This window comes from Diaphorina citri, unplaced genomic scaffold, assembly GCF_000475195.1.
Source record: "Diaphorina citri unplaced genomic scaffold, Diaci psyllid genome assembly version 1.1 scaffold182, whole genome shotgun sequence".
Classification (NCBI taxonomy): Eukaryota; Metazoa; Arthropoda; class Insecta; order Hemiptera; family Psyllidae; genus Diaphorina; species Diaphorina citri.
The window spans coordinates 84,805-106,681 of NW_007377619.1; the positions used below are offsets into that span (position 1 = coordinate 84,805).

Sequence of the window (21,877 nt, forward strand, 5' to 3'; positions counted from 1 at the left end):
AACTTGTTCAAGTGGGTGATGGGCGAAGTCAAGATGTTTACATTTGACATACTTCAACTACACACAATGAGACAGGGCAGCAAACGTGTTGAATGTAGCCAGGAGAAATGGTTTGTTTTACTAAGAGATCAAGTTTTTATTTTCATTATTTTTACTTTTAATTATAAAATATATTAACTGTGTTTGTGTCACAGGTGATTAATCAATTTCAAACTATTTTACCATACACAAAAATTATACTGCAAAAAATTGAAAATTATTAGTTTTCGTTGCTCCAATGTAGGTACCTATTCAGCACGTATTTCATTAATATTTGCAGCATGACATCATTAAAAAATCATTAAATTCGCAAGGTGCTTACTACTAAATTGAAAACGCACCGACGCAAGGTGCTTACTACTAAATTTGAAAACCACCGATATAATAAATTTTCAACCCGATTTTAATAGTATTGGTGTCTTCTTCTCTCCACTAGACTTCATAGGCAAAATCGTTTAATAGCAATGAGGCTAAGATTGACAATGAAAAACAAGCAGAAGAAGGATAATAATAAGCTTTCATTATTAATCCCATTTGCAGAGTGAGGCATTTTGAATAATTTCAACTGTTTTTGCACGAAACCTCACGTTCATCTACAGCTAGAATATAATACACAACCGGTTCCATGTTTATACAATAATTATTTTTTCACTGTCAACACTCAATTTCTGTGATTAGAAAGATAAAAACTAAACCGCATTACCGCACGCGTCAGGAGCAGAGCTGAATGAAACCAAGATCTCAGGATTGCTCGGCAAAACTCGGACGCACGTGCAATATTTTTCTCTCTCTCTTTTTTCTCTCTCTCCTCTTCGGATTTATTAACTAAGTAGATGGGATAGGATAATAAGACATCAATAGATGATGAGATGACAACTTTCCATTATAATCCAACACACAACGGAGACAAAGAGTGAGTAGGAGCAAACTTCATTCACACCCAAAACCTGAATCCATAAATTGAATGTTTTTGGCGAAGAGACTCAACAATGGAAAAGAAACAAGTGTTCTTGATTATGGTGAAGGCAGTGACATCCACTTTGTCTTCCTTTGGAGGGAGGGTTTCACTTTCTTCAACTACATTAAATTTCAGAAGCTTTCATCAAACTCGTTTTTGGCGAAGAGACTCAACAATGGAAAAGAAACAAGTGTTCTTGATTATGGCGAAGGCAGTGACATCCACTTTGTCTTCCTTTGGAGGGAGGGTTTCACTTTCTTCAACTACATTAAATTTCAGAAGCTTTCATCAAACTCGACTCTTGACCAAGTATGCCCTCTCCTAAAACTTCCTCAAATAACTTGACATGGTGTAAAGTAATGCAAGCTACGGAACGGGTTAAAACAAAGACATTTTTCATCAATCTAACTTTACATCAGAATGATGATAATAATGACGAAACCAGCAAACTTGAAAATCCGAAACAATCCAACTTGAATCCAGGCCTGAGCAGATGCAATACACAACTAAGGTTGTGTTGCATCAACAATGGTACACAACATCATTGCATCTTCATCAGTGACCACAGAAACCTCACCGACCAGATGCTATAGAAACATGGGAGATTTCACCAAATGTCAACAGGTTTCACTTACTATATGCGCAAGTGTGCCTGTGTTAGGATGAAAACAATTAGATAGTTCATTATCAATTAGTTAAATCCAAGGCAACTATTATTGACCTATACAAAATATGTACATAGAAAAATTTCAAGAGTAACAAGGCATTTTAAGGGCCTTTATAATAGTATTTCAAATAACCCTGGAGCAAGCACTAATATTTTGTTCCTTTCTCTCAGACTAACAAACTTAACTCTCAACATACATGAACATTTGAACATGATAGGGCTTACAGATCGTGTGAACTTTATTGACATAAATAATATGTTAACCTACAAGTTTTATTGGATAAACTGGTATCAAAGAATTTACTATCAATTTTATTTATTGCTTATTTTGTTCGGAGATTTACATTATTTATGAGTAAGGTTTCAAGGAATCCAGTTAATAGTGGAAGAGTATTAATCGTTGGGTGAGGTAGAAACTAGAAAGTGCGAGGTTCACGGATCTTTTTGTCCGTCCAGATACCCGACATTTTCGACGTTGCTTAGTTTGAAAAACTCTAGATAAGGAAAGGTTTGAAAATTTGGATCAAAGAACAAGTACTATCACTCAAAAGTCCTAGGTACCCGATCCCTCGTAACTTTAGTCTGTTATCAGGGATTTTCATTTGCAATTTTCCCAGGATGTAGGGGAAATTTGAACGAACTTTGCGATTGGCAGTTATCCAATTCGAATTTCCTTTCTAAATGTAGGGAAAATTTTTATGGGCATTCGCTTGGTGGTCTCTGAATCCATTTTTGAACCCCACAAGTGGCACTTTTGGGATATAAAAAGTGTTTCCTTAGAAACAATCAGAAAGTAAAAATTCTCAACCGTTCAATAATTCCAAGGGGTCGGTCGGGAAAGGACTGGAACAAGTACTACCTCTCAAAAGTCCTAGGTACCCGATCCCTCGTAACTTTAGTCTGTTATCAGGGATATTCATTTGCAATTTTCCCAGGATGTAGGGGAAATTTGAACGAACTTTGAACGATTGGCAGTTATCCAATTCGAATTTCCTTTCTAAATGTAGGGAAAATTTTTATGGGCATTCGTTAGGTGGTCTCTGAATCCATCTTTGAACCCCACAAGTGGCACTTTTAGGATATAAAAAGTGTTTCCTTAGAAACAATCAGAAAGTAAAAATTCTCAACCGTTCAATAATTCCAAGGGGTCGGTCGGGAAAGGACTTCTGGCTTCTGGCACATACTGTATAGTCAGGACTTTACAATTTTATCTCAAAGTCAATCAGACAGGTAGGTACACAAGCCAAGAGCATAAATTAAAGCTTAATATGAGACCTTGTGTTCAGCATATATAGTCAGGACAATTTTATCTCAAAGTCAATCAGACAGGTAGGTACACAAGCCAAGAGCATAAATTAAAGCTTAATATGAGACCTTGTGTTCAGCATTGAAGATATGAATTCCAATAATATCTATTAAAAAAATATTCATCCAAGAGATGTAATTTGGAACCTATTCTTCGCTCGCTTCAAATCCGATAGAGAAACCAACACTGTAACTACTTATTATAAATGTATCAGATGGGTTACATATTAAATCAACACGAGGTGGTATCAATCATATAATCAACACCTTAATCAGCCAATTAAAAAAAAAGAAACAATTAACCCCCACTTGTGTAATAAATATCTAAATAATCATAGAGTTTATGATATAATACTGGCGTTGAAATTAAGCTAACTGGTCCTTGGTTAATAGGTTAAGAGGTCCGCCCTTTTAGTCAATCATGTGGTTTGTAAGTACTAGCCTTAATCAGCCAATTAAAAAAAGAAACAATTAACCCCACTTGTGTAATAAATATCTAAATAATCATAGAGTTTATGATATAGTACTGGCGTTGAAATTAAGCTAACTGGTCCTTGGTTAATAGGTTAAGAGGTCCGCCCTTTTAGTCAATCATGTGGTTTGTAAGTACTAATGTACAATTAAAATACATATTACAAACTTTTTTTCTTAATAAGAATTAATAGATAAAATAAAATGAATCATTCAATACCCATATTGTATTACTAAAAATCTGGTGTGAACATCACACGACTTTCCTTATCCTATTGAATGGTGCTTATTTGGGTGTTCTGTTGTAACAATTTCAGATGTAATGGTGTTCATGTAGGTTTGAAAATCGTTTTTTATCGCTTTTTTAGAATCTTTACGTAATTTTAGGTATTCTATTTCTCGTTTTTTAGATTTTTTTAGTGTCTTACGTATGCGTTCCTTTTTTTTAAAGAGTTTAATGGTATCTTTAGCCCACCATCGTGGAAAGTTGAACTTTTTGAAAGCTTTGTTCTTCGGAACGTGGTTTTCAAAAACAACTTTTATTTCTTTATAGAAGAATGTAAGTTTTTCGCTTGCCGTTTTAAATTCGTGCAAAGTATCCCAGTTTACCTTTTTCAGTTCAGATATAATGGTGGGAATGTCGACTTATTTGAAATTAAATGTAGTGGGGGTTTGCTGGTTGTGGATCGAGTTATGAGATGATTGGTCAGGATCTTTTATTAAGTTAATATTTATGACTAGAGGTGGATGATGCGAATGAGGTTTGACTAGGCCTTGTTCTTTTTCGACAGTAATGGAGGCTAGCTTTTTTTGTCCAATCTGGTAGTCATCAAAGTTGCTAAAGCAGATATCAAGCGTACGACCTTTTTCATTTTTAATATTGTTGAAAGATTTTAATGCATATAAGTTCATCAATGTAGAGATTTGATGAACAGTACCTTTATCAGAGTACAAGGGGTCTCCAAAATGTGGGACATTAATGTCTCCAATTAAGTCAACTTAATATCTTAGCGTAGCCTGCAGGTAGTACAGGTGTTGTGGGGGCTCCTGAATTTTTTGATACAGCTCAAAAATTAGTCACACTTATGTAAAAGAAGTGTTGGTATACTCACTCTAATAGATAAAATCTTTCTCCATTAGTCTGAAAAAATCATCCAGATACTCCACAAATCAAATTGATATTCACGAAGACGTGTATCACCAGATTTATAATAATCCGATTAAACAAGCATTTCTAAAAAAAAAAAAAAAAAAAAAAAAAAAAAAAAGAATAAAACCAATAAAAAAAAAATTTTAAAAAAAAAAAAAAAAAAAAAAAAAAAAAATCAAGGATTAAAAAAATACAAACAAAGCGCGTTGATTGAAATAATCCGAAAATTTTCCTCAAAAAAATCTACAAATCCGGACAAAAATTGATTAAAATACAACCGACTAATCTGACTATACGTCAACACTAGTTCCAACTAGCACTATGTCAGGTATCATAACAAAATGGTCACTTAGGAAGGCAGTCCTACCGGTTGGAACTTTCATAAAAAAAAAGTTATAAACTTCGCCAAGGAAAAAAAAAAAGAACTTGTTTCTTATACTTAAGGATAGTAATAGAGAACCTCGGTAAGCTGACACCAAAGTGCGAGATATAACTTCAAACTGAAACTTTCGATATAAGAAAATCCTACCATAGTCCATGTTCGTGTATTTGCTGGACATTAACCCTTCCTAAGAGACAGGTACCATACACCTGTCCTGATTTTTTCTATCGAGAATGGAAGGGGTCAGGCGAAGGTCTAATCAAGGATTCAAGGGTCAAAGTTCAATTCTCGAGTATGAAGTATTATTGACCGCCACGCACGCTCAGACAGCCTCTATAGGTCTGAAAGTCTGAGCATGAGAGGCGGATACTCTTAAAACTTAGGTCTCTCGGACGGTCTGACAGGATGTGGGTCTGAAGCCCGCCACGCACGCTCAGACAGTCTCTATAGGTCTGAAAGTCTGAGCATGAGAGGCGGATACTCTTAAAACTTAGGTCTCTCGGACGGTCTGACAGGATGTGGGTCTGAAGCTTTTCCCGCCACACATGTTAATATCGCAAAAAAACCTATTCCGTATTTCCCAAGGAAAATATCAAAAGACAGAACACCTTTTCGTGACTGGAAGGGTTAAAGCTTGGCAACCCGTAAAGAGAAGGTAGGGAAAATATGAAGTAAATTTCCTTGAAGATATTTTTTTCTCCTCTCTCCCTTCATTTCAATAAACATATTAATATTTATTATTTAATTATCTTGTGGACATGTAAAGTGCATATTCACCTAGATTTCTTCATCAGGGGGCGAGAATGCAGGTTAGGTGTACACTTGTACAGAGATATAAGTAAATAAATTAAATCATAATAAATTCTGTATTCTAATGCCAAAGTGAATTCCTGACAAGAGTGTTGTACTGCCAATGGCAACTTAAATACGAGTAGTCAACTCCAACTGGGAATCAACTCTTGTAACATTAATAAAATTATAGTCATGTATGTACCTAAGTCTTGACCAAATTCAATAAGCTTGAACCAAAAAGGATGGTTATTAAAAGCATGGGATAATGAATACCAAAATAAGTACATAATTAAACAAGTCTCTTTTTTTTTCTCTTTTTTGCCACTCCATCATGAATTCTGTCCCTGAAAGCATCACACGATGGTCAAGTATACATTACAGTAAGTACCTATGATAAAATCATAAATAAATACCACCCAGCTCTACAGTACAGAGACTAAACAAGCCAGGATCTTTTGCCTACTGCTACCGAGTCAAACACACAGGTAGGTAATGAACTGAGTAAATTGATCTACAGTGGCGCATAGTGGATAGTCATAGTCACTCAACAAAATGAAAAATGTAAGAATCTATTCGATTAGTATTGTGTGAATACCAATAAACTGTATGAAATGAGCAAAATTTCCAACAGTGATGCCTTGCATGTGACATATTGAAAAAATAAACAACCGAATACATACATATTAACAGCATTCAGAGAAAAATCTCAGGAAAATAACAAGCCCAAAAACCTGCACTTTTGCCAGTGCAATACAACCTGATTCAACTTCAGCAAGTTGTAGTGATGTGACATATTGAAAAAATAAACAACCGAATACATACATATTAGCAGCATTCAGAGAAAAATCTCAGGAAAATAACAAGCCCAAAAACCTGCACTTTTGCCAGTGCAATACAACCTGATTCAACTTCAGCAAGATCATAGATTTCAAAAGGCATCATACATCTCTGACGACACACTGTATGCCAAAAACCAAGCCAAAAACAACCTAATAGATTTTAATGAGACCAAGAATGATGAATTAAATTATTAAATACCTAGGCACATAAAAAATGTACACAATAGAATCTCTGACGACACACTGTATGCCAAAAACAACCTAATAGATTTTAATGAGACCAAGAATGATGAATTAAATTATTAAATACCTAGGCACATAAAAAATGTACACAATAATAACTAAGTACAGATATTTCGTCTATAATGTACATGTGGTAGATAGGTACTAATATATAACCTACACTTGTACAGACATTAGTGGTGTGTCGCGACCTAGAAACTTGGCAAGAAAAAAGAAAGGCTCGGCACGCTAGGGGTCGAACAACCCACGATTCCAAACATGTTCGACTAGACTTGTCAAGTTCATGTCTACCCCACCCGTCAGTATTCAATATACAAGGTGCCTTAGCTGACAGGCAAAACTCTAGATTGATGTAGGACCGAGGTCTACTATAGATAGACTCGTGTGCAAAAATTCAAAACAAACTGAGCTTTTTCAATATCAACGATATTACCATTGGAATAGACCTAGAAGTGGAAAATTAAAGACGTTATCTTGAAGACAACATGAGCTCTTAATTGGTACAAAAAAACCTAGATTTTTTTTTGAGAAAAGGAACTGAGAAAACAACGAAAAAGGGAATTTGCAAAATCAACCAGTTCAATATGGGTGGAAAAGGAGGCTTCCCATAAATATTAACGAGCTCGGTAGCGCTCCGTCCCGCCAAGTCAAAATTTGACAGCGCTAGTTAATATGGCCATACAAGCAAGCAAAATTTTTAAACCACCCCGAGTATTTTATTACACAGGGTTTTAGTAACTCTAATAAGACTTACACATCGAATTCCCTATCACCCCACCCTAGACGCTCAACAGGGTGTTTTGTCGGTAGTATCTAGGCACCCCGGCCATATACGGACGGACGTTTTGCATAATAAACAACTTAATCACTTTGAATTCCGATTTCCTTTTGTATCTGACTATTATGTGGTCGTATTGGTGAGATCGATTACAGATGTAATAGGGATTGTGATTTTCAAATAGACACATAGAAGAAGATGTAATAGGGATTGTGATTTTCAAATAGAGAGGAAGCCTTGCCTCAAATAAGCCTTGCTACAAGGTTGGGGTTATCCATGAAAACGTACTTATATGTTTGTCACGAGAATCTTATCTTAGATAGAATATTAGATAGGTGTACGTATATAGTTTTTATGATTCTAATTCTGACTAAGTAGGAATGTTGTATTTATTGTGTGTATTATGTCAGTGTGTGTTGGAAAATTGAAATTTTACAGAGACAAAAGATTTATGAGGTATTGTATAACAATCATACTCGTAAGTTGTATGTGTTGTTGGAGTATTGTATGAAATACCAATAATCCCATTAGGTTATCAACAGTGTGTTAACTATTGTTTATCTTGCCAGGATAAACTGAAAAGATCCTTTTCCTTGAGTTCATAGGTAGGCAAGATTTATGAGTAGATAAATCACTTCAACAGATAGTCAAATTAAAATAAAGAGGGTTCGTCTATTTTTGAAGAAGATTCTCTCACACTGGGCTCATTCTGGATCAAAATAAAGTACCAGGAGTGAACTTAATCAAGTCTCAGTAGGCACTGAACTTCAAGCACATTATAGTATACCAATACCAGTTTCGTTTGAATTTCAATGCTTGCGTAGAACCACGTCCAAGTCTCAGTAGGCACTGAACTTCAAGCACATTATAGTATATTAATACCAGTTTCGTTTGAATTTCAATGCTTGCGTAGAACCACGTCACGTCTGGTATCTACCAGGTACCATTGTACCTGTATTATTAAATACTGATAGGTAATTAAGTCCAGAGTTTGTGGTAATTAGACAAAATTTAAAGACGGGACGAGAAGAGACACAATACACGAAACCTATATATCTACATTAGAACCAATTGCTCGGTTTTGACACAGAATGGTCTTCGCTTCTGATAGCAATCACGTTCAGCATCCGGTAATAATAATCCGTTGAATTGGTTTATCAGTTTCACTTCTCCACATTCAGTTCTGGTCGTTCTTTTGACAAGAAAAATTAAACCAAAAAACACAAATTTATTATTAAACATAACAATAACAACAAAAAAACTTATTAGGCTTACTAAGAATATAATAAATTGGCCATTAATAGATTTTATAATAAAAAAGATTTTTATAAAATATGTACTTCAATTACTCCATGAAAAAATAGTAGATAAAAACAAACAAATCAAAATTAGAAAATAAAAACACTAAAAAATTACTGAGAAACCCGATAGATAAAGAGAGAGACGTTACAGAAACACTCACGGCTCACGGCAAATCGTGTGCAACACCTGACAGAACGCTAAGCACAACTCGCAATGAAAAACACACATGAATTATGCAAGCAAGGTAAAGAAAGAGGTTTGTGTTGACAAGTTTGAAGTACTTTCGTTGAGTGGAGGATGGGATAGTACAGTTTATGGGAGAAAGTGCCATAAACATCCATAGGTACTGAATACCGATGAAATCTATATGGGGGATCAGTGATATGGCTGATATCACTGATATATGGATTATATGACTGATATATCTATGGCTGATATCATTGATATATGGATTGTATGGCAATATATATATTGTATGACAATAGGTTGATGAGTTGACTATTAAATACCTTGCAAATTGGCACTTAATATGCATATGATGGTGTAGGATATCACTCGTACTTATAGGATATGGGATATCTACTTGTGCTATACGCTATAGAAGAAGAAATTATCTTGTATTGTATAAGAATGAAATTAGCTTAATAGCAGTGGCGCATAAGTGCTCCAATAGGTAATAGAATGAGAAATAGAAAGTAAAGGAAGAAGGAATTAAGAACGAAAGAAAACGTGTTTTTGCGCTAAAATCTGACCATCGCGAATTTCACCCGATTGCATTACTTTCCTTCCTATAGGATAAGGAAAGCCAAAAAATAGATTGATTGACCGTTTTGCATCCCGAAATCCAAGTACAAAACCAAAAACTTCGTCCCCTGCCGGGAATTGAACCCAGGACCTCCGGACCGCTAGCCTAGGCATACCCACTCGGCCACGGAGGCAAGACAATGATTCGGTTGAAATAGACAGACACATAAAGATATTCAATTCATATTTTATTGTGATATTTGACAAACTTTTTACACAATTTACAATAATACTGGGGGGGGGGGGGGGGGAAAAATAAAGCCGCTGCTACAACAACAACAACAACAACCACTACACTACCGAGGCAGGTATCATACGTACTCTACAGATCTCTGTGCTATGAGTTATACCTATAATATGTTATAGTGATGTAAATTTGCATGATTGTGCCACTGTCAGATAGAGTTATAGATTTGTTATCTACGACAGTACGACACACATCACGTCAGGTTCATATTTTATCTTGATAGTTAGAACACTACCTGTGACACGTTTTATTACATTCCTATGACATATCTCATTTGTGTATCTCCTACTACACTGATAGTACAGTCAAACCTGGTTCATTCGGTACTGTTTTTATGTTTCTTTCCTTTTTGTTTCGTCAAAAAAACTCTTTTTCTGTTAGGCAACATTTTGTTGAAACATGTCGTTCGCACCAGAAAAAACTCTCTTTTAATGAGAAGAATTTTCCTCTATGAGAAAGGTTGTATCCCGTCTGATTTCTGTAATTGAGAATATTTTGTTCCCGTACCTCTGTAATAGAGAATCATCTTGTCAAATTTTCTTTTACACCCCATTTTACGGAAAAAAATTCTCGTTCTTAAGTCACACTGAAACAAATTATGGACAATCATATGCTTGGAATTGATGCTTCAATGCAGCTTGAGAGTTAAGAGCCAGAATTTGGTTTGCCTGGAAAAGACAAAAACACTCGGTCTCTTGTGGTCCGAATAATACAGGTTCGACTGTGGTGAGTTTTATCTATCAAATCTGGCATGCACCAGGATTAGCATGCCACTACTACTGCATGTAAATAATTATCTACTTATACGACCATTCAGTGTACTGGCATGCAATGCAACTATTCGTCATGAAATGGGCGCGCTGCCAGCATGTTTTTGCATTGTTTTACTTCACTTGAGATCTCTGTTGCGAGGAAATGTGCATGTGGGTCAAATCTAGAGATTTATTAAAAGGACGAATTTTGTGTTGAAAAGGTTAAGAAAACGTCTTTGGTTCTTTTTTTGGCAGCCCTTTGAACCCGCCCACGAGCAACGTTGCTTAGTTTCAGTGCTCCGTTTCGTTGGTTTCACCACAAATTTCATCAGTAAATGGTTATGGTTTGACAGAGGGAACTGTAAATGCTAAGGTCTTATCGTCCCGAAGACGAAGAGAGAAGGAAGACAGGATAGAAGAAAGCCAGCCGTTCCGAGAACGAACCTTATCCGTTCCGGATAAAATCCCAAGACCCATTCTGAGCTAGAGAAGATCCGATGATCAATCATAGTCCCCATAAATAAAACTGAAAGTAAGGCACTCATGTTCTAAATACTTGCATAAGTAATTATGTACTTATAATTTAAGTACCTATGTATAAATCTTAAAGTATAAGTACCCGCGAGAGATTAATGCATCAAGTTTTTCAGTGAAGCTTAAAATTGAAAATGAAGACCCATTCTCAGCTGAGAGAAGATACGATGATCAATCACAGTCCTCATAAATAAAACTGAAAGTAAGGCACTCATGTTCTAAATACTTGCATAAGTAATTATGTACTTATAATTTAGGTAAGTACCTATGTATAAATCTTAAAGTATAAGTACCCGCGAGAGATTAATGCATCAAGTTTTTCAGTGAAGCTTAAAATTGAAAATGACTAAGTACCTATGTATAAATCTTAAAGTACAAGTACCCGCGAGAGATTAATGCATCAAGTTTTTCAGTGAAGCTTAAAATTGAAAATGAAATGCACTTGAATGTTGCTTCGCTGTTGGAGGAGGTGGGTCAATGTCACGTCAAACTGAGTCAGAGTTAACGAGCAGTACGTCAGTTCAGTCTACAGCAACAGGTAAGTCCAACTTCTATGACCTGTTCAGGTGTGTCTGCACATAGTCGACCGGCCGTCCATCGATGTCGACTGAACCGTCCACACTGCCTCAATAACATAGATGCACCTCGTCGATCGATGTCCGGTCGACTGTGTTGAGTTTTGGACACACCTTAAAGCATATGTTTTGCTCGGGACGCCCATAACGCAGGTTCAAAGTTTTATCAGTTGTAAGGTTATCTCTCATTCTGTTTGTAGTTTGTACTTATTACCAGAGTGATAGTTTTATGTTTGTAGTTATGTTAGAATTATGTAGATACGGTTTATGTGCTTTAATTATGTTATAATTGAAGAAATTATCAGGACATGAGGTATACACTAGGGCTACCTGGAATAAACTGACAAGAAGCGCCACCCCTATTTAAATCGGAAAAAGCTAGGTAGAAGAAAAACAAGACGACTTATGTACCTTGTAAAATGTATGTACCAGTCAGCTCCCATGGCGTAGTGGTCACTGCACTTGCCTTGCACGCGGGAGACCCGGGTTCGATTCCCGGCGGGGTCAAGAAATTTGTATCATCCAAATGATTGATTCCGTGACTGGCTGTTGCGGGGCCCACTCAGCCTCGTGAGAAAAATGAGTAACTGTGACATATAAATGCGCATAGCGACCGGTGCCAGCATGGTAGGTAAACATTGGATTTTAGGATTATTGAGATATTGAAATCCTACAATGCTGCAGTAAGCACCAAATTTGTGACATGATAACACATAGAAACTGCATTTACATTACAAATGTATGTATCTCTCGTAAAAATTTAATGTTTACCAGGTACTACATAACTAAGTACAAGCTAAGCCGTACTGTACTGTGTTGTAAACATTATGATATTAAATAAAGAAGACCTTGTTTAGACTGCTGGGGTAAAGGGACTTTTTAGTCTCATTCGAGCAGGATAAACAAGCTATATTCTATTCTACCCTGTACGATGTTTGTTTAATTATTTATGATTACGTTTATAGCTGTTTTAGTTGGAAGAGCAGTAAAGTTGTGTATGCACCACAACTTAAAGGTACATGAGAAGGAACATCGAATTGACTAGACTGGGACATTTGGGTTAAGCTCGACTGACTGTGGTCAACGCTTGGATGGGGACTGGAGTTGTCCTTGGGATGAGGCAGTTGGGTGGACAACTGTGTTAAGCTCGACTGACTGTGGTTATCGCTAGGATGGGATGGGTGACGAGATGTTGGTTGGTTCCGATCATGGTTCGGAACCGGTTGAGATGAAAGACCTGCGGAGGAGAAAGAGAACATGGTAAGAAACGTTGAGCGTGGTGTGTGTTTGAAAGGGTGACCAAGTGAGCATAGACAAGTTGTAATTTGTAATCTTGTCACTTTCTATTTTTGACCTAGGACCGGAAAAATTGTTCTAATAATAATAAGGTTTATTTAGTTTCTTCATATATCTCATCGTGTTCCTATAAGTATATGTAAATACTTTTCAGGAACATTTTAGTTTCTTATATCATATCATGATTTGTTCATTTTCTTCTTCTTCTTCTTCCTCTACTTCTTGATCATGTCAAATTTCATTGTTCGTTTCTAAAAGGTCTAAAAGGTCTTTTTTGTAAATAGAAAAAAAAAAACATTCATGGTAGCATATAGAATGACAGATTTCAAACATTAACGGCAACATATTCATACAAGTAGACAAAACTTTCATGTGACAGTAAGTTCTGAGAAAATAGATTAGATATCCCCCGGGGGGGGGGGGGGGCATACACAACTTTACTGCTCTTCCAACTAAAACAGCTATAAACGTAATCATAAATAATTAAACAAACATCGTACAGGGTAGAATAGAATATAGCTTGTTTATCCTGCTCGAATGAGACTAAAAAGTCCCTTTACCCCAGCAGTCTAAACAAGGTCTTCTTTATTTAATATCATAATGTTTACAACACAGTACAGTACGGCTTAGCTTGTACTTAGTTATGTAGTACCTGGTAAACATTAAATTTTTACGAGAGATACATACATTTGTAATGTAAATGCAGTTTCTATGTGTTATCATGTCACAAATTTGGTGCTTACTGCAGCATTGTAGGATTTTCCAATATCTCAATAATCCTAAAATCCAATGTTTACCTACCATGCTGGCACCGGTCGCTATGCGCATTTATATGTCACAGTTACTCATTTTTCTCACGAGGCTGAGTGGGCCCCGCAACAGCCAGTCACGGAATCAATCATTTGGATGATACAAATTTCTTGACCCCGCCGGGAATCGAACCCGGGTCTCCCGCGTGCAAGGCAAGTGCAGTGACCACTACGCCATGGGAGCTGACTGGTACATACATTTTACAAGGTACATAAAAAAAATTGATACAGTGACGTCAAATTCCTATCAAACAATCTCTCTACCCCACCCTGTAAGTTAGCTTCTGATAAGTTAGCGCGATAAAAGACGTAGCGGTAAGAAATTCGAGTGAAATTCATATCAAGACTCTCTTATGAAAGTTAATCTTGGAACTCTATGCTCTATGAGCTTTTAACACGTAGGTATAGTTCACGGAGGCAAAGAGCATCCCATACGGTCTATAGAACATTAGAGCATGTGTACAGCACTTTCCATATGATGAGCCCATTAATGAAAGAATTATGTTTTTAGTCCGTCCTCCCTTTATTATTACTAATAATAAAAGGTATAGTGGACGGACTATTGTATTCGCTTCGGTGTCTGTCTGTCAGTCTGTCCGTCAGTCAGTCAGTCAGTCTTATCCAAACCTGGTCGACCCTGATAACATATATCCACATTAAAGAACTTTTACCAGGAACACGAAAGTGGTGGTGCAAATTTTGTCCCAGAAAACCATAAAGCAAAAAAAAAAAAAAAAAACAAAACAAACAAAAAATAAAACTGGTTTTGGGGGCATTTTTTTCTCTTTCTCTCACCCCAAATGAGCTCTGATCTTGAAATTTGTCGCGACGAACCTATGAACTCAAAGCGAGAAAGTTTCTAGATAACACATCAGTCCCATAATTTAAGCCGGTTTTAGAGCGGGACATCGATCGGCGAGGTGCATCTATGTTATTGAGGGAGTGTGGACGGTTCGGTCGACATCGATGGCCGGCCGGTCGACTATGTGCAGACACACCTGAACAGGTCATAGAAGTTGGACTTACCTGTTGCTGTAGACTGAACTGACGTACTGCTCGTTATCTCTGACTCAGTTTGACGTGACGTTGACCCACCTCCTTCTGACACCTGAAACCAAATAACGGACCGTAATTACATTACATTATTAATGTAGGATTAATAATGTAATTAAAGTTATTAAAGTAATGTAAATGTGACATTAAATGTTATTATTTTGACGAGGTTTGATAGAGGGAACTGTAACAACGGAGCTCTTATCGTCCTGAAAGCGAAGAGACGGAGTAGGAGAGAGTCAGCCGTTCCGAAAACGAACCTTATCTGTTGACACATAGATTGGTTTAAACTTTAAAAGGTCAAAGAAATATAATCGATTCCGGTGAAATTTGACAGGAACCACGCGGAGGAAATTTTGGCATTTGATTTTGAGTTCGATCGAACTTTTGGAGGCTCGTAGGGTCTTTTTTTTTAGAGTAAGTCCTACAGTTCACTGAACCACTTGATTCTCTCTGTTCAATTCTAATGGTAATGATAATAACTATGATTTATGATAATTTAAAAATTAAAATCAGATAAAAATAAATAAATTATTCTTATCACGACAATTACGATTAGGATGTTTTAAATTGGTGAGCTTTCGATGTCACTCAGGACATCATCTTCAGACCAAGATAGATGTTGACTCTATATATCAATAATATATGGATTGTATGGCAATAGGTTGATGAGTTGACTGTTAAATACATTGCAAATTGGCACTTAATATGCATATGATGGTGTAGGATATCACTCGTACTTATAGGATATGGGATATCTACTTGTGCTATACGCTACTCACCCGAACATGTACGATCTATATTGAAGCGGAGCTCGGTTAGTTCCGTGGATGAGCAGAGCTCAGTGTCCTTTCAGACGTCGACGGGAGAACATCATCGCTCTGAGGTAATCATTATGAGAGGTTTATTTGTTAAATCATTTTTCATTTGCTAAAAAATCATTTCAATAGCCTTAATACACCAGTTTTCCATGGATTACTGAAGTTCAGGCAACATTGGGCGTAGTTGGTACCCGAATGGGTGACCATCTGAGCACTCGCGTACTGCTGACTTCTATCAGGCTGGGTGACGTTAATATGTGAGGACGCAGGTACATAGCTAGTCACCGAATGGAGGGTAGAACTCCTTTTGAAAATCGCGTTTTAATATATCACTCTATACCAGGGGTCGGCAATCCCGTTGGGCTCCAGATGAGAAGCAAAAAATCTTCGCGGTCCGGACGAATAAAAACAATAGGTACTAAAGATAATACCTGCCTCGGTGGCGTAGTGGTCAAGACGCTCGCCTGGTAATCAGGAGGGCGTGGGTTCGATCCCAGCCGAGGTATGGAATTTTATCCTCATTCATTTGAGAATTTGACCACATAATAATAGAGCTCTAAGGGTTAGGTGGTAGAGAACGCCTAAGGCGTTAACCTCGCCTAGTGGTTGCCTTCCACTCGAGAGTCTATTATTATTATTATTATTTGATTTTCACCTCTCAATATTTCAGGTGCGTCCCATACTCAAGAAGAAATCACGGGACGAAACCCACTCCCCGTTTTCCCGTATGGATGTAACATCACCCGCACCTATCCTGAAGAAACCCAGTATTGAGGAGCTTGCTTCGCACGATCCTGACCATAGTCCCTCCCATATGTCTAATGGAGACGTGCTGCCTTCCATTCTGAAGCGGAAATCTTTGGAAGAAAGAAACCTGGATTTGAATTGGGGTTCGCCGGCGCATAATTGTATTAAACCTATTCTGAAACGAGGTAAGTTGAATAGAATAAAATGGGATAGAATTGAATTGAATAGAATCGGCTGACAAAGGATGGGATGCCATAGAATAGAATTTATTTAAGGTTATCGTGTCCTCAAGCTCATATCGACATATGTGCATGAAGATTTGGGCCTTCGAAGGTATTGTCGTCCCAAAAGCGAGTGCAGGATATTAAAAAGCCGGCCGTGCCGAGAATGAACCTTATTTATTTAGGATAAAATCAGCCCCAGGTGGGAATCGAACGAGTGATCTAGCGTTCACAGAGCAGATGCGTTACCCTTCAACTCCAACCTAACTACGCTGACTAATTTTGGGCTTGAAAATAGATTTTGAACGAGGAAAATCTTGTATAGAACGTGCTTTCTTGTTCATTATAGAGGTTTCGTTGTCGTTTCAGGTACAAGCACAGATACGGAAGATGAGATGAGATCCTGTCTGAAATCTTCAGATGCGTCTCTGGATTCCATCGAGGCTGAAATCTACGCAACAGCCACTGTGGAAGATACAGCAACTTGCAACAGAGAAGAAGAAACCGCTGTAGGAGAACCAGCAGGTTACGCTAGAGAAGTAGCTGTAGAAGAGACAGCAACTTCTTCAGAAAAGGTGGAAACCCCTTCAAACATTATAGAAAAAACTTCAGAAATGGTGAAATGCACTTCAAAAAATAATGAAATCCCTTCAAAAATGATGGAATCAAATTCAAACACTAGTGAAATCCCTTCAAAAACGATGGAATCCACTTCAGAAACTAGTGAAATCCCTTCAAAAGTGATGGAAACCACATCAGAAAACAGTGAGATCCCTCCTAAAGTGATCGAAAACCCCACAAAAGAGTCAGATGGCGAAGACCGTCCACTGTCTGTGTTGGACCGCATCAGATCACTGGAGCAGTCCTCGGGACTGACTGGGACTCATCAGTTCACTTTGGGACTGGCATTGAGACGGACTCAGTCCTGTAGGGAGCGGTATGGTGATGGAAACCACATCAGCAATCAGTGAGATCCCTCCTAAAGTGATCGAAAACCCCACGAAAGAGTCAGATGGCGAAGACCGTCCACTGTCTGTGTTGGACCGCATCAGATCTCTGGAGCAGTCCTCGGGACTGACTGGGACTCATCAGTTCACTTTGGGACTGGCATTGAGACGGACTCAGTCCTGTAGGGAGCGGTATGCCACTCAGCCTAGCACGGCTGGAGAATTGACCAGGTAAGATTTTTTGTGTCACCAGGTAAGATTTTTTTGAAGTTTGATAGAGGGAACTGTAACTGTTAAGGTCTTATCGTCCCGAAATCGAAGAGAGAAGGAAGACATCCGTCTCCAAGCCGGAGAAACCTAACAGTTTAAGTTTCCATGCAAACCGAACGTACTCTCAACGTAATCAATTTGATAGCTTAAACAAGACGCATTCGATGACAAATACACAAGCTGGATATACGCCAGACAAGAAAACGGTGAATAGATCAACGAATGGCGATTCAATGAATTTGTCCAGTAGAAGCTATTCTCGATCAGACAGTTCTGATCAAACTGAACTATCAGAAACAGGTGCCTTCGGTAGTAACAATCGAAAAGAGTCAAAGACAACTGTGTATGAACCGAACGCTGGTGCAAATGACCTGAAAACTGGTGCAAATCATTCTCAGAAAGGGTATACGCCAGACAAGAAAACGGTGACTAGATCAACGAATGGCGATTTAATGAATTCGTCCAGTAGAAGCTATTCTCGATCAGACAGTTCTGATCAAACTGAACTATCAGAAACAGGTGCCTTCGGTAGTTACAATCGAAAAGAGTCAAAGACAACTGTGTATGAACCGAACGCTGGTGCAAATGACCTGAAAACTGGTGCAAATCATTCTCAGAAAGGTGCAAATAACCCTTATGGTGCAAATGACCCGCATAAAGGTGCAAACGATCCTAACACTGGTGCAGACAACCCTCTCACTGGTGCAAACCATTTCACTGCCATCACTAGCTCAGCTCGCCTAGAGCCTCAAACTTCACCACTGACCAGCCCTCCTGAAATGTCCTCCTTTAGACATGCGCTCAAAACTTTCGGTGGAAAGGGGGCTTTCGAATCTCAGTCTTCGCCTAGAAGCCCCAAAGACACCTTCTTTACCCCTTTCAAAACGAATAGTCCTTCAAATGACCAAATGCGTAGCTTTTCCAAAGATAACGTCCTTGGAAGTGACATTTTTTTTAACTTCGCTAGTTATACTCAGAAACTTTTGATGTGAGGCACTAGGATAGAGTCCCTGACCAATTTTGATCTTTTTTCCTTTCTCTCTATTCTTAGTCCCCAATGTCTCCCTCTCTAATTTCTTATCCCCATTATTATCTCTTTCTTTCTCTCCCTCTTCCCCCCTCCCTCTCTCTACATTTTCTCTACCCCCACTTTTAACACCTCCCCCTTCTCTGGAAGTGACAGCCCCCAAGGAACTATCTCAACCAAAGACAGCACCAGCACCGTACAGAATAGCGATTCTCTGGCAAATCGCTCAAATGAATTTCCAGCATGTTATTCCAGTGATGACCAAATCAAGAGACCAACCAATGCAACGAAAGGAGATGGTAACCAAGAAAATGCCGCTACCAAAGACAATGTCGTTTCTAGTGATGTGCTTGCAACTAACGCTGGGAAAGACTTCACCATCCCAATTGGTGAAAACCTATCAAGCTGTCCTAATGATACCTCAACGAATGATTCCAATGACCCACTATCGAATTACCCCAAAGAGTTCACCAGAGATGGTGGCCCTCGACCATCCCGCCCCGTGTCTTTCGACCTGAGTCAGGTCACCCCTCCCTACCTGATGACGAGCTCCATGAGTCCAATGTCACCCACAGCCCTGCACAACCTGCAGGCTAAACTGGAGTCACAAATGAACAGTCCAAAAAATTCTTCAAGTCCTCTTTCCCCAACAGGTGGTGATGTTCAACCCGTGTCTTTCGACCTGAGTCAAGTCACCCCTCCCTACCTGATGACGAGCTCCATGAGTCCAATGTCACCCACAGCCTTGCACAACCTGCAGGCTAAACTGGAGTCACAAATGAACAGTCCAAAAAATTCTTCAAGTCCTCTTTCCCCAACAGGAGGTGATGTTCAACACTTCAAAAAATAATGAAATCCCTTCAAAAACGATGGAATCAAATTCAAACACTAGTGAAATCCCTTCAAAAATGATGGAATCCACTTCAAAAACGATGGAATCAAATTCAAACACTAGTGAAATCCCTTCAAAAATGATGGAATCCACTTCAAAAACTAGTGAAATCCCTTCAAAAATGATGGAATCCACTTCAGCAATCAAGAAGTGACAGCCCCCAAGGAACTATCTCAACCAAAGACAGCACCAGCACGGTACATAGTAGCGATTCTCTGGCAAATCGCTCAAATAAATTTCCAGCATGTTATTCCAGTGATGACCAAATCAAGAGACCAACCAATACAACGAAAGGAGATGGTAACCAAGAAAATGCCGCTTCCAAAGACAATGTCGTTTCTACTGATGTGCTTGCAACTAACGCTGGGAAAGACTTCACCATCCCAATTGGTGAAAACCTATCAAGCTGTCCTAATGATACCTCAACGAATGATTCCAATGACCCACTATCGAATTACCCCAAAGAGTTCACCAGAGATGGTGGCCCTCGACCATCCCGACCCGTGTCTTTCGACCTGAGTCAAGTCACCCCTCCCTACCTGATGACGAGCTCCATGAGTCCAATGTCACCCACAGCCTTGCACAACCTGCAGGCTAAACTGGAGTCACAAATGAACAGTCCAAAAAATTCTTCAAGTCCTCTTTCCCCAACAGGAGGTGATGTTCAAGGTCAATTAGTTGAAGAAGGTGTGGTGTCTTCAAATGTTCCCAATGCAGCAAGCCCTAAATCTCCAATGTCACCCACAGCGCGACATGACCTCCAGGCTAAACTGGAGTCGCAAATGAGTTCGACAAATGCTGCAAGTCCTCTTTCCCCAACAGGAGGTGATTTTCACGCTCAATTAGGTGAAGAAGGTGTGGTGTTTTCAAATGCCACCCATGCATCTAGATACAAGATAATTTCTTCTTCTATAGCGTATAGCACAAGTAGATATCCCATATCCTATAAGTACGAGTGATATCCTACACCATCATATGCATATTAAGTGCCAATTTGCAAGGTACTTAACAGTCAACTCATCAACCTATTGCCATACAATCCATATATTAATGATATCAGCCATAGATATATCAGCCATATATTCCATGTATATCAGTGATATCAGCCATATCACTGATCCCCCATATAGATTTCATCGGTATTCAGTACCTATGGATGTTTATGTTTATGGCACTTTCTCCCATAAACTATGCGTGTAACAGGGCGTCATTAGATTTTATGACACCCGGGGGATATAAACTGGGTCCGAGCGAAATTGAAACTTCTTTTAGCACTACCTTTGAACCCGGGTCTCCCGCGTGCGAGGCGAGTGCAGTGACCACTACGCCATCGGAGCTGACGTACGAGCAAATATGGCTAGCATCTTCATATTTCCTGAGACATTGCAGTGTTTTACGGTGGTTCTAGCCACCATTTGGCAACAAGCTACCTCCTCATATTAACCTCATCAGCTCATCACCTAACCTGAGTCCTGAGTGAGGCCGAGGCCGGAATAGCGTGTCGCCGAATGGAGGGTAAAACCCCCGTCACTAAAAACCTTAGAAGGCCAGCCTATAGTGTGTCCAGATCAATGTGACAGCAAAAAAAATAGGCATTGTTGCCAAACATGCCTCGGCAACAAGCTACGTCCTCATATTAACCTCATCAGCTCATCACCTAACCTGAGTCCTGAGTGAGGCCATGGCCGGAATAGCCGAATGGAGGGTAAAACCACCGTCACTAAAAACCTTAGAAGGCCAGCCTATAGTGTGTCCAGATCAATGTGACAGCAAACAAATAGGCATTGTTGCCCAAACATGCCACATGTGCAATGGTAGAGAATCTTTAAAAGGGGAAGGTATATTGCACAGTGCTTCCTCGTCTTATCGCCCGAAAGCGAAGATAAAAAGAAGACAGGATAGGAGGAAACTAACCGTTCCGAGAACAAACCTTAACTGTTTAGGATAGAATACGCC

The 21,877-nt window shown here is 38.7% G+C and overlaps 3 protein-coding genes across 3 annotated transcripts in view; 2 read left to right on the plus strand and 1 right to left on the minus strand.

The window, feature by feature from the left end:
• Positions 1–12,797: 12,797 nt before the first annotated feature.
• Positions 12,798–15,686, minus strand: LOC108251931. Its single transcript, XM_017442485.1, has 3 exons — positions 15,675–15,686; positions 14,970–15,051; positions 12,798–13,075 (listed from the first exon to the last, which is right to left on the minus strand). The coding sequence occupies exons 1-3, from the start codon at positions 15,684–15,686 to the stop codon at positions 12,798–12,800; spliced, it is 372 nt and encodes a 123-aa protein (XP_017297974.1).
• Positions 15,687–15,775: 89 nt separating this feature from the next.
• On the plus strand, positions 15,776–17,967 carry LOC108251932. Its single transcript, XM_017442486.2, has 4 exons — positions 15,776–15,882; positions 16,488–16,749; positions 17,155–17,710; positions 17,913–17,967. Exons 2-4 carry the CDS (start codon positions 16,545–16,547, stop codon positions 17,965–17,967), a joined length of 816 nt encoding a protein of 271 aa, XP_017297975.2. The 5' UTR covers positions 15,776–15,882; positions 16,488–16,544.
• A 101-nt stretch (positions 17,968–18,068) lies between these two features.
• LOC108251935 (probable GPI-anchored adhesin-like protein PGA55) overlaps positions 18,069–21,877 on the plus strand; it is an 81,684-nt gene continuing 77,875 nt past the window's right edge. Inside the window, exons 1-3 of the mRNA XM_026820891.1 lie at positions 18,069–18,380; positions 18,600–18,940; positions 20,068–20,746. Coding sequence (XP_026676692.1) covers positions 18,167–18,380; positions 18,600–18,940; positions 20,068–20,746 — 1,234 coding nt within the window. The 5' untranslated portion in view covers positions 18,069–18,166. The remainder of the gene's footprint in view (positions 18,381–18,599; positions 18,941–20,067; positions 20,747–21,877) is intronic.